The sequence below is a fragment of the Triticum aestivum genome, chromosome 2D (assembly GCF_018294505.1).
Source record: "Triticum aestivum cultivar Chinese Spring chromosome 2D, IWGSC CS RefSeq v2.1, whole genome shotgun sequence".
Taxonomy (NCBI): Eukaryota; Viridiplantae; Streptophyta; class Magnoliopsida; order Poales; family Poaceae; genus Triticum; species Triticum aestivum.
Window position 1 is genome coordinate 478492218 of NC_057799.1, and position 12327 is coordinate 478504544.

The window sequence follows — 12327 nt, forward strand, 5'->3', positions numbered from 1 at the left end:
GCATATATACCAATAGACATGATTCGCATGTCTCAATCTTTTCAAAAACGAGTGAGTCCAAAGATCCATCTACATGGAGCTTCTTCATGCGTTTTATCCCAATATGACTCAAATAGCAGTGCCACAAGTATGTGGTACTATCATTACTTCTGGCATGAACATGTGTATCACTACGATCGAGATTCAATAAACCATTTATTTTATGTGCAAGACCATTGAAGGTATTATTCAAATAAAAAGAGTAACCATTATTCTCCTTAAATGAATAACCGTATTGCGATAAACATAATCCAATCATGTTTATGCTCAACGTAAACACCAATCTCGATGGTAGAGGGAGCATGCGATGCTTGATCACATCAACCTTGGAAACACTTCCAACACACATCGTCATCTCACCTTTAGCTAGTCTCCATTTATTCCGCAGCTTTTATTTCGAGTTACTAACACTTAGCAACCGAACCGGTATCTAATACCCTGGTGCTGCTAGGAGTACTAGTAAAGTACACATTCATATAATGTATATCTAATATACTTCTGTCGACCTTGCCTGCCTTCTCATCTACCAAATATCTAGGGTAGTACTGCTTCAGTGACCATTCCCCTCATTACAGAAGCACTTAGTCTCGGGTTTGGGTTCAACCTTGGGATTCTTCACTAGAGCAGCAAACGACTTGCTGTTTCATGAAGTATCCCTTTTGCCCTTGCCCTTCTTAAACTAGTGGTTTTACTAACCATCAACAATTGATGCTCCTTCTTGATTTCTACTCTCGCGGTGTCAAACATCGCGAGTTGCTCAAGGATCATCATCTATCCTTTATATGTTATAGTTCATCACGAAGCTCTAATAGCTTGGTGGCAGTGACTATGGAGAACCATCACTATCTCATCTGGAAGATTAACTCCCACTCGATTCAAGCGATTGTGGCACTCACACAATCTGAGCACATGCTCAACGATTGAGCTTTTCTCCCTTAGTCTTTAGGCTTAAGAAACTTGTCAGAGGTCTCATACCTCTTGACGTGGGCACTAGTCTGAAATCCCAATTTCAGTCTTCGGAACATCTCATATGTTCTGCGACGTTTCAAAAACGTCTTTGGTGCCACAATTCTAAACCGTTAGCATTACGCACTGAACTATCACGTAGTCATCAAAATGTGTATGCCAGATGTTTCGCAACATCTACAGACGACGCTGAGGTTCAGCACACCGAGCGGTGCATTAAGGACATAAGCCTTCTGTGCAGCAATGAGGACAATCCTCAGTTCACGGACCCAGTCCGCATAATTGCTACTACCAACTTTCAACTAAATTTTCTCTAGGAACATATCTTAAACAGTAGAACTAAAGCGTATGACATAATTTGCAAAGACCTTTTGACTATGTTCATGATAATGAAGTTCATCTGATTATTGAACTCCCACTCAGATAGACATCCCTCTAGTCATCTAAGTGATACATGATCCGAGTCAAACTAGGCCGTGTCCGATCATCACGTGAGACGGACTAGTCATCATCGGTGAACATCTCCATGTTGATCGTATCTGCTATACGACTCATGTTCGACCTTTCGGTCTCTTGTGTTCCGAGGCCATGTATGTACATGCTAGGCTCGTCAAGTCAACCTAAGTGTTTGCATGTGTTCCGAGGCCATGTCTGTACATGCTAGGCTCGTCAACACCCGTTGTATTCGAACGTTAGAATCTATCACACCCGATCATCACGTGGTGCTTCGAAACAACGAACCTTCGCAACGGTGCACAGTTAGGGGGAACACGTCTCTTGAAATTTTAGTGAGGGATCATCTTATTTATGCTACCGTCGTTCTAAGAAAATAAGATGCATAACATGATAAACATCACATGCAATCAAATAGTGACATGATATGGCCAATATCATTTTGCTCCTTTGATCTCCATCTTCGGGGCACCATGATCATCTTTGTCACCGGCATGACACCATGATCTCCATCATCATGATCTCCATCATTGTGTCTTCATGAAGTTGTCACGCCAACGATTACTTCTACTTCTATGGCTAATGCGCTTAGCAATAAAGTAAAGTAATTTACATGGCGTTATTCAATGACACGCAGGTCATACAAAAAATAAAGACAACTCCTATGGCTCTTGCCGGTTGTCATACTCATCGACATGCAAGTCGTGATTCCTATTACAAGAATATGATCAATCTCATGCATCACATATATCATTCATCACATCTTCTGGCCATATCACATCACAAGGCACATGCTGCAAAAACAAGTTAGACGTCCTCTAATTGTTGTTGCAAGTTTTTTACGTGGCTTGTATAGGTTTCTAGCAAGAACGTTTCTTACCTACGTAAGACCACAACGTGATATGCCAATTTATATTTACCCTTCATAAGGACCCTTTTCATCGAATTCGTTCCGACTAAAGTGGGAGAGAAAGACACCCGCTAGCCACCTTATGCATCTAGTGCATGTCAGTCGATGGAACCTGTCTTACGTAAGCGTACGTGTAAGGTCGGTCCGGGCCGCTTCATCCCACAATGCCGCCGAAACAAGATAAGACTAGTAGCAGCAAGAAGAATTGGCAATATCTACGCCCACAACTGCTTTGTGTTCTACTCGTGCATAGAAACTACGCATAGACCTAGCTCATGATGCCACTGTTGGGGAACGTAGCAGAAATTCAAAATTTTCTACGCATCACCAAGATCAATCTATGGAGTAATCTAGCAACGAGGGGAAGGGGAGTGCATCTACATACCCTTGTAGATCGCGATGCGGAAGCGTTGCAAGAACGCGGATGAAGGAGTCGTACTCGTAGCGATTCAGATCACGGTTGATTCCGATCTAAGCACCGAAGAACGGTGCCTCCGCGTTCAACACACGTGTAGCCCGGTGACGTCTCCCACGCCTTGATCCAGCAAGGAGAGAGGGAGAGGTTGGGGAAGACTCCATCCAGCAGCAGCACGACGGCGTGGTGGTGATGGAGGAGCATGGCAATCCCGCAGGGCTTCGCCAAGCACCGCGGGAGAGGAGGAGGAGGGAGAGGGGTAGGGCTGCGCCGAAAGAGAGACGTTCTCGTGTGTCTTGGGCAGCCCAAACCTCAACTATATATATAGGGGGGAGGGGGCTGCGCCCCCCTCTAGGGTTCCCACCCCAAGAGGAGGCGGCCAGCCCTAGATCCCATCCAAGGGGGGCGGCCAAGGGGAGGAGAGGGGGGGCGCCACTAGGGTGGGCCTTAAGGCCCATCTGGACCTAGGGTTTGCCCCCTCCCACTCTCCCATGCGCCTTGGGCCCTGGTGGGGGGGGCGCACCAGCCCACCTGGGGCTGGTCCCCTCCCACACTTGGCCCACGCAGCCTTCTGGGGCTGGTGGCCCCACTTGGTGGACCCCCGGGACCCTCCCGGTGGTCCCGGTACATTACCGATATCACCCGAAACTTTACCGGTAACCAAAACATGACTTCCCATATATAAATCTTTACCTCCGGACCATTCTGGAACTCCTCGTGACGTCCGGGATCTCATCCGGGACTCCGAACAACATTCGGTAACCACGTACATACTTTCCCTATAACCCTAGCGTCATCGAACCTTAAGTGTGTAGACCCTACGGGTTCGGGAACCATGCAGACATGACCGAGACGTTCTCCGGTCAATAACCAACAGCGGGATCTGGATACCCATGTTGGCTCCCACATGTTCCACGATGATCTCATCGGATGAACCACGATGTCGGGGATTCAATCAATCCCGTATGCAATTCCCTTTGTCTATCGATATGTTACTTGCCCGAGATTCGATCGTCGGTATCCCGATACCTTGTTCAATCTCGTTACCGGCAAGTCTCTTTACTCGTTCCGTAACTCACATCATCCTGTGATCAACTCCTTGGTCACATTGTGCACATTATGATGATATCCTACCGAGTGGGCCCAGAGATACCTCTCCGTTTACACGGAGTGACAAATCCCAGTCTCGATTTGTGCCAACCCAACAGACACTTTCGGAGATACCTGTAGTGCACCTTTATAGCCACCCAGTTACGTTGTGACGTTTGGTACACCCAAAGCATTCCTACGGTATCCGGGAGTTGCACAATCTCATGGTCTAAGGAAATGATACTTGACATTAGAAAAGCTCTGAGCAAACGAACTACACGATCTTGTGCTAGGCTTAGGATTGGGTCTCGTCCATCACATCATTCTCCTAATGATGTGATCCCGTTATCAACGACATCCAATGTCCATGGTCAGGAAACCGTAACCATCTATTGATCAACGAGCTAGTCTCCTAGAGGCTTACTAGGGACATGGTGTTGTCTATGTATCCACACATGTATCTGAGTTTCCTATCAATACAATTCTAGCATGGATAATAAACGATTATCATGACCAAGGAAATATAATAATAACCTATTTATTATTGCCTCTAGGGCATATTTCCAACAAATTTTTAGTAAGAAAAACTAGTAATAGAAATTTTCTCGTGATTTTTGCACTTTTGTTGATTGTTGATTTTGAAAAATGCCGACAAAATGGATGCATAGATGCATTTTGCGGCGAAACTCCGAGTGGCCTATGTGTTGCCGGAGTGTTGATTAATTTCCGTTCCGGCAAATTTCAGGCGCTCAATATGTCCTGTTTTAGCAAAGGTCATTCCGGATTTTTTCATGAATTTTGGCATGACTTGTGCTAGAAAGTAGGAAATATTGAGTGCCCATGATTTGCCGGAACAGGAATTAATCAACATTCCGGCAGACCATAGGCCATTTTTTAGTCATTGCTCCATATATGTAACGGGTTGACTTTCAGTCTGTCGATGCTACTTGAGTGACTTTCAGTCTGTTCTTGAAGGAAGGATGTCGACTGTTGTCGTGGGGTTCGCTTCTCTTCCTTGTTCTCGTGATATACCTTGGTAATGCACGAGAGGAGGGGAAACGACCATCACCGACGGTCGAAATATCTGCGAGGGAGTGTCCACCATATACTGTCGAAATATCAGAGAGGAAGAATCCTGACTGTTGTCGTGGGGGTCGCTTCCTCTTCCTTCTACTCTTGATATACCTTGGTAATGCATGAGAGAAGGAAGGGAAGCGACCATCACCGACGGTTGAAATAACTGTGAGGGAGTGTCCACCATATACTGTCGAAATATAAGAGAGGAAGAATCCCGACTGTTGTCGTGGGGGTCGCTTCTCCTTCGTTCCCGTGTGCTAGACATTTTGGTGTGATGCACTCGGGAATGAAGGGAGGAGCCACCATCACCGACGGTCGAATATATCAGAGAGGGAGTGCCCACCATATACACCACATGAGATGAAAGTTTTCAAGAAAAGATTTGACAGACCAACAGTCAACCCGTGATGAATAATAATGATCTAATTTAGTTTTTGTAGTACATATATTGAATTTCAGAAGTTTAATCTTTGAATTATGAACATAGGAAATGACTGACGGGGATAGGATCCCTGAGTGCGACTACTGCGGCGACGACCGGGGTCTGTGCGACAGGCTTCACCTGGAAGACGGTCAGTGCTTCACTATTAAGCTCGACGAGACCTTCGATGTTTGTACGGTACGCAACGACGACAAGTCTTTTTTCGTAATTAAGCATGACTTTTGCTTCTTCAACGTGTAATTTCTGCTTTTTCCAATTCGACTAGTGCATCCCCTGCCATGCAAGACGTTATGTCTTGGAGAAGCTGAATTTGGAAGATCATGCGAATATGGAGACAAAGAGAGTTCACCTCACGACCCAACATGGTTGTGCTTTTGCCGTAAAGCTACACAATGCGGTGACCTACTCTCATTTTGGTTGCTCGAATTGGATAGCACTATGCAAGGTGTATGGTTTTCAGGAGGGTATGCATGTCACTTCGATCTTGGTGATCCTGAAGATAACATCGAGGAAGATAAAATCGACATTTGGGTCGATGTTGATACGCTTCCACTTCTACCTCTATGTGAGTTTATCAAACATATTTATTTTATTAAGTAATTTATATTGTTTATTTAAAAATATTTGACAACTTATTTCCATTCTTCAAGAAATATACGGAAAGTAGTAGACAAAACCTACTACACTTATGGGTCTGAGCTAACTTGCGAGAAGATAAATCATTTTGTTTCATGGATTAAAGATGTTGAGACTTTTAAGACGAGTCGTCTTATTCCTCCAAGTTATGATCAATACATGCCACTAGTCCACGTGTTGAACTACGGTAACATCCATCAAGGTATCATGGTAAGATTTTTCCTACTATGTCGCTAGTGCATCTTTTGCATACATTCTTCTGAAGCCAAACTATACATTTTGCTAAGTATGTTATTATGATGTTATTCAACTGAAACTCCCGACGGATTGTACCTCGTCTTATGGAAATGAAAGGTGACATGAACATTATTAGCTTACGGCCAAGTTGGCCTACGTGACACCGTAGTGCATACACGATTTATCAAAGAGATGACGTTCTCACAATCAAAGACTGGAGAAAAGTTTAGAATGATCGCAAGGAACTACTTGGGGGCAACATCAAGTGCAGCCCACAAATGGGAGACAGGTTCATCTGTATTCTCCGTAATGGAGATTCAGAGGTTTACCTGTTTTATGCTATTTTACCTTCGAGAGAGTGGCAGGTCTTAGGTAGTTATGTGCGACATTGTGCTAGAATGATGAGCTAGTTCTTATATGACTATGATGATGAGTTGTTATCATGATGATGATGAGTTATGTGCTACATTGTGCTAGAATGATGAGCTAGTTCCTATATGACTATGGTGATGAGTTGTTATCATGATGATGAGTTGTTATCATGATGATGATGATGAGTTATGTGCTACATTGTGCTAGAATGATGAGCTAGTTCATATATGACTATGATGATGAGTTGTTATTACGATGATCATGATGAGTTATTATGATCATGATGAGTTATTATATCATTGGGTGGAAGAAACACGGATTAGATTCATGTGACCAAAAGTTGGATTAATCTCTTAATGATCATAATGATATAGCAATCTCTTAATTGCTACTATATCAAAAACTATATAACGATGTATAAATACAGTATAAAATAAAAGAATTGACATACATATGAATAGTACTAGCGCGGGGTGAAGACCACGCTGCTACTACTTAGCAGTAGCGACGGTCCAAAAAAACGCTACTGCTAACAGACTTGGCAGTAACGCTGGAGTTTAGCTGTAGCGCCGACGCCCGCGCTACTACTAGGCAAAAAAACCATGCTACTGCTAGGGTTTTCCCTAATAGTGTCGAATCAACCGCCGGTGATTGTTGGAGGAGCTGGCCGTCCTTTCTCCTCTCCTCTTCCTCTCCAACTCCTCCTTTCCCCATCTCCCTACGCCCGCTCGCCCGAGTTTGTGCTCCAGCTACCACTGGCGAGCTGCGCCACTTCGGTCTCCCCTCTCGCTATTCGTCGTCGCTCCGGCCGATGATGCTTTTTATACTTTCCGCAACAAGGGCCTTGTTGCAAAAGTCGTTCCACGCAACATCATCTCTGTTGCAGAAATTTCTCGATTCACACCACAGACGACATCGCGCAAAAAAAAATTGCACCATTTATTCATGTTGCAAAAGTCCTCCCGCAACGTCATCTATGCTGCAAAAACTACGAAGGCAAAAAAAACTGCAACACCACCTATGTTGCTAAAGTCCTCCCGCGACATTATCTATGTGGAACATCTACCTTGTTGCAATTGACATTATCTATGTGGAACATCTACCTTGTTGCAATTGACGACGCATTTCATTGGGGGAGATCCGATGACTATTTGTGGCTCCATCCAACAACGTAGGAGGCGGCGGATGTTTTCAATTAATCCACCGGCAGACATGTAGCGTCGCCCTAGTTTAATTGGCCATTGGTAGATTGATTCCACAATAGGTGGTTGGTATCAATGATGCTGGCAACAGCATTATCATATTCCCACTCTGTGTAATCAGCTGGTATAACTCTTGCTAGTTTGTCCGTGCATCCATGTCATGCTGCCGTCAATTGATTAAAAACTGTTTTCACCAATAGTTGTATCATCTGAAAGATAGTCTTTCACGGTCACACTACCACAAAATTCTGAAAAGCCATGTTATACAAAGCACGCAACTTAAGTGTACCTCTACACACACACACAAAATACCTTGTACTACTAGTTAGGACCTAATGCAACATGACTTGAAATTAGACTACTGGTGATGACAGCACACATGGAAATTGGCCTGGTGGACATCAATGAATGCCCAAACTTGCATCAGCCACCAGCGTGAGCTTCAGCTCAACCTTTTTCCCTTTTGACATGAGCTTCAGATCAACTAGCGACACAGGGGAGGTCACAAGCATGGCCATGCACCATCAACTGAGGGAGCACAATTACCCCCAAGCCTATATCTACATCTGAGTTTTCTGACAAACTAATTAAGCCTCATATCTGCAGGTCCTGGGCCCAGGATCCCTTTCTGATCAGGGTCTATTGGCATCACCTCTCCCTGTGGGCGCCTCAAATCATCCGCTGCCGCCTGCTGCCTCCAGAGCCGCTCCTGCTGTTTCAATCAGGGGTTAACTAATAGTCACCACTGAAACAGTAAACAAAAATCTAGTGCTGTTTGGCAAGGAAGAGCAGACCTCTTCATCTGGGTCAGGTGTTACAGCAGGTGGTATTGCATCTGGGTCAGGCTTCTGGAATACAAAAGTCGAATACAGGCCTGCACAAATCAGATTAAGCACTGAGCGAATTGGAATATTTGAATGAACCCAATGCAGGAAAAGGGTACAGCACCTAAAATATCATAGGAACGAGCAATGAGCTTTCCACGAGGGTCAACCAAATTGGCACCACAACTACCAAGCATTGGAGCAAACTGTGTTCTGGAAGTCAGTCAGAACCAAAATAAACCATCAGATATGCCCACCATTCATTAGTGTAGTATAATCACATTACATTTCTGTGGAAAAGAGGAGACAAAATTAAAGTAACTTATACAAATAAATTTTACTATGAATCATTATGCATTAAATGACTTCATGAAAATAACACAGGCGTTCAATAAGATACGGGCACCTGTTGTCATCATAAAACTCAGTCAAGTTCTGGATCTCCACATATTCAAGTCCAGCCTCCCTTGCTAATCTGTTCCAACATATTATAATATTGTGAAAACCTTGTGATTCAAGTTGTTGGTTTACATGAACGGAAGACTACAACAAAATGTTGGAAATGAATGAGAAAATGGTAACCTCATAAGGCTGGGAAAGTGGACTAGGCAATGATTCTCAAACATCGCTTCATTTGCAAATTTGAGTTGGTACTTCTTTCCGAAGAAGGGAAACCTGCACCATTTGGATGTAATGCCTCAACCTCAAGATAGCAAACCTATTCAGACGTACATAGATACAGAAGTTGAGCTCATACTTTTCTTCCTCGATTTCGAAGGTAATTGTATAGTTGTCAGAGCGGATGCTATTTGGAACAACCTTCAGACCCTTATTATGTGAAGCCTCAACATTCTTTTGATATTTAGTCCTACAAAATTAAAATGCCGTTAAGCTCACAAAGAATCAGAATAGTGGTGTTCAAACTAAATTTGAAATAGGAGAATATATATTAAAGATTAGGTGGTAACTAATCTTTAAATTGGAGAATATATGGTATGAGGGGCCATACCATATTGTAGATGAATCAGGAATTATGCCAAAGAAATAGCCTCCAGGTTTGAGCAATGATGATACATTATTGAGAAGCTTCTTTGCGTGCTCCTCACTTTCAAAGCATAACTATCTTTCAACATGGATAAACTTTGAAGATTAGCAAAGCTTAACAGTATGCCATATTCCGGAGGTGGAGAAAACTCAACTTGCCTGTAAATTCTGCATGCAGCAAACTATATCTGCTTGGATGCCCTTTTCTTGCAACCGAGCTTCAAAGTCATCCTGTTATACAGACCACAATACATGCCATCAGCACTGAACACTTCAATTTCATGCAAGTAAGCAGGGGTGGGGCAAAGGAGATTACAGCAGAAGGATTCAACTCGATGAACTCAGTGGTGAAAGGTTTCCATTTGTTCTCCCACAGTTCACGGTCGTCACTACTGACAGCTGACGCAGAAGCATCTATCACAGAAAGCAGTAAGTTCACTATAAGCAAAAGATTCAGGTACTCTGAACAAAGAAAACAAGTAGGGGCTCAGGTTATAGTGAGTCGGCCTACCAATTCCTATGTAGCGACCAGCTTGGGCATCAGCCCACTTTTCTGTATCAGCTCCACCGTTGCAGTACATGTCGCAGACCTGCAACATTTTACAACGGGCAAAAGCAAGCCAGCATCAAGTTTCTGTTGCTCAGTTGTTCACTAACCGGAACGAATTGGGTATCATGAAAGAGAGGAGCGTACAACAGACCGTGGCATAAGGAAATGCAAATATCTTGATGAGTGCAGCCTTGGCGAATTCATAGAGCAGGTGATGTGGTGCCGCGGCCATGCACTGTCTCTGCTGCAGCTGCGGATAAACATGTAGACGATGGTTGGGGATTCAGGGGCGGATCTAGACGGCGTGCCGGTGCACGCTCGAAATTTCTCGAGGTTCAGCGGGGTTTAACAAATCATGGATGAAGAAGGTGCTCCTACCTTAGAAACCAATCACGAGAACTGCGGACGGGGTCGAGGCAGCAGGGACGCGATGGGGTTGAGCCGAAACCGCGCAGCCGGCGATGCGGAGAGGTAGCGCACCGAGCGCCGACGGTACCGCGCCGGTATGGGACGGCGGAGAAGAAGCCGTGGAGAGGGGCTTTGGGTGTTATCGTACCCGCGCCTAGGGAACGTGCCCGGGCTCTCCGGCGGCGCGTACAGACGCTCCGGCGGCGGACAAGAACGGCGAGTGGCTGCTGAAGACGACGCTCTCGATATGATTCTCGCAACTGGGCCAAACAACGAGCCACGGACTACACTCCATTAGGCCACAGCAGGCCAGAGCGAGTTGTTGAGCCGCGGGACAGAGCCCGCTTTGCTCCACGCGGCCTGCTAGCCTCACGTGACGATCAACGCCACTTGCGCGCTCCCAGCCGCCCGCCACGTGTCGCGCTCTAGACGCTCTCTTCAGATTTCGTTTTTTTTATTTTTCAGCACGTCTTTTCAGTTTTTTAAATAAGTTTTTTTTGATGTATCGGTTTTTCACCGGTCTTCCTGAACTTTAGGATAAAAAAATCAAAAAGAAAACTTCACGAAAAAACGCGTTTTCTTTTCTTCTCCTCTCGCAAGAGTCACGGCCGTGCCTCTCAGAAACGAAAAAAACGTGTTTTCTGTTTTTTTCCTTCCGCGAAAGGCACGGTTTTGCTTTCGAGAGAGGCACGGTTGTGCTTTCGCAAGAGTCACGGCCGTGCCTCTCAGAAACGGAAATAAAAAAACGCGTTTTCTGATTTTTTTTCCTTCCGCGAGAGGCACGGTTTTGCTTCCGCGAGAGGCACGGTTGTGCTTTCATGAGAGGCACGACCGTGCCACTCGGAAACGAAAAAAAACGTGTTTTTTATTTTTTTTCTTTCACGAGAGGCACAGTTTTGATTCCGTGAGAGGCATGGTTGTGCTTTCGCGAGAGGCACGGCCGTGCCTACTCTGAAACGAAAAAAAACGTGCTTTCTCTTTTTTTTTCCTTTCGCGAGAGGCACGATTTTGCTTCCACAAGAGGCACGGTTGTGGTTTCGCGAGAGGCACATGCATGCCTCTTTCAGAAAGGGAAAAACACGTGCTTCCGGTTCGGTTTTTTCGTCCGGTTTTTTCATGAAATAAAAGTTCATCAAAACCTACCAACATGTGATCTAGTTTTAAAGATCTCGACGCGAGGAATCCAACGGTGAAAACGGTTCGAGATTTGGACGCACGGTTAAAGAGATAAAATATTTTGAATAAACGAATCTACGAAAAAAGGAAAAACTCCCCGGTTACGACAAGTGGCGCACATACAGCATGCCACTTGTCGCAGCCTGTGGAGGTGTGAGTGATCTTTGCAACGAGTACTCCTTAACTAGTGATTTCGTGACAGTTTTTAGAAGTTGGGATCGATCAGCGTAAGCTTCATTTATCCATTTAAAAAATGTCTCGATTGTCTCAAAAATCCATTATTTTAATAGTAAAATACATTGGAGGTCCTAAAAGTATGCCAAGTGTGTCAAGTAGATCCTAAAAGTTTGAAATCGTTCACACTAGGTCCTAAATGTGTGTAAGTCGTCCTCCGCGGGTCTTAAACTATTCAAAATGTGTCGAGTGGGTCCTAAAAGTCTCAGGTAAAATACACACATTGAAGCTAAAGTATTTTTGTGGCGGCTGT

At 44.5% G+C, this 12327-nt stretch overlaps 1 protein-coding gene across 3 annotated transcripts; it reads right to left on the minus strand.

The window, feature by feature from the left end:
* Positions 1-8011: 8011 nt before the first annotated feature.
* Positions 8012-10956, minus strand: LOC123049630 (mRNA cap guanine-N7 methyltransferase 2). 3 transcript variants are annotated; one of them, XM_044472530.1, is made up of 12 exons: positions 10635-10956; positions 10408-10506; positions 10218-10296; positions 10023-10120; positions 9866-9937; positions 9672-9781; positions 9420-9530; positions 9245-9337; positions 9069-9137; positions 8787-8875; positions 8633-8712; positions 8012-8550 (listed from the first exon to the last, which is right to left on the minus strand). In XM_044472530.1, the coding sequence occupies exons 2-12, from the start codon at positions 10486-10488 to the stop codon at positions 8422-8424; spliced, it is 1011 nt and encodes a 336-aa protein (XP_044328465.1). In that variant the 5' UTR covers positions 10489-10506; positions 10635-10956; the 3' UTR covers positions 8012-8421. The 3 variants fall into 3 exon arrangements, 2 of the variants coding, with proteins under 2 accessions (XP_044328465.1, XP_044328466.1); XM_044472531.1 differs by having other exon boundaries at positions 8012-8547; positions 10635-10955; XR_006423621.1 differs by lacking the exon at positions 8012-8550 and having other exon boundaries at positions 8652-8712; positions 8787-8952.
* Positions 10957-12327: the final 1371 nt, after the last annotated feature.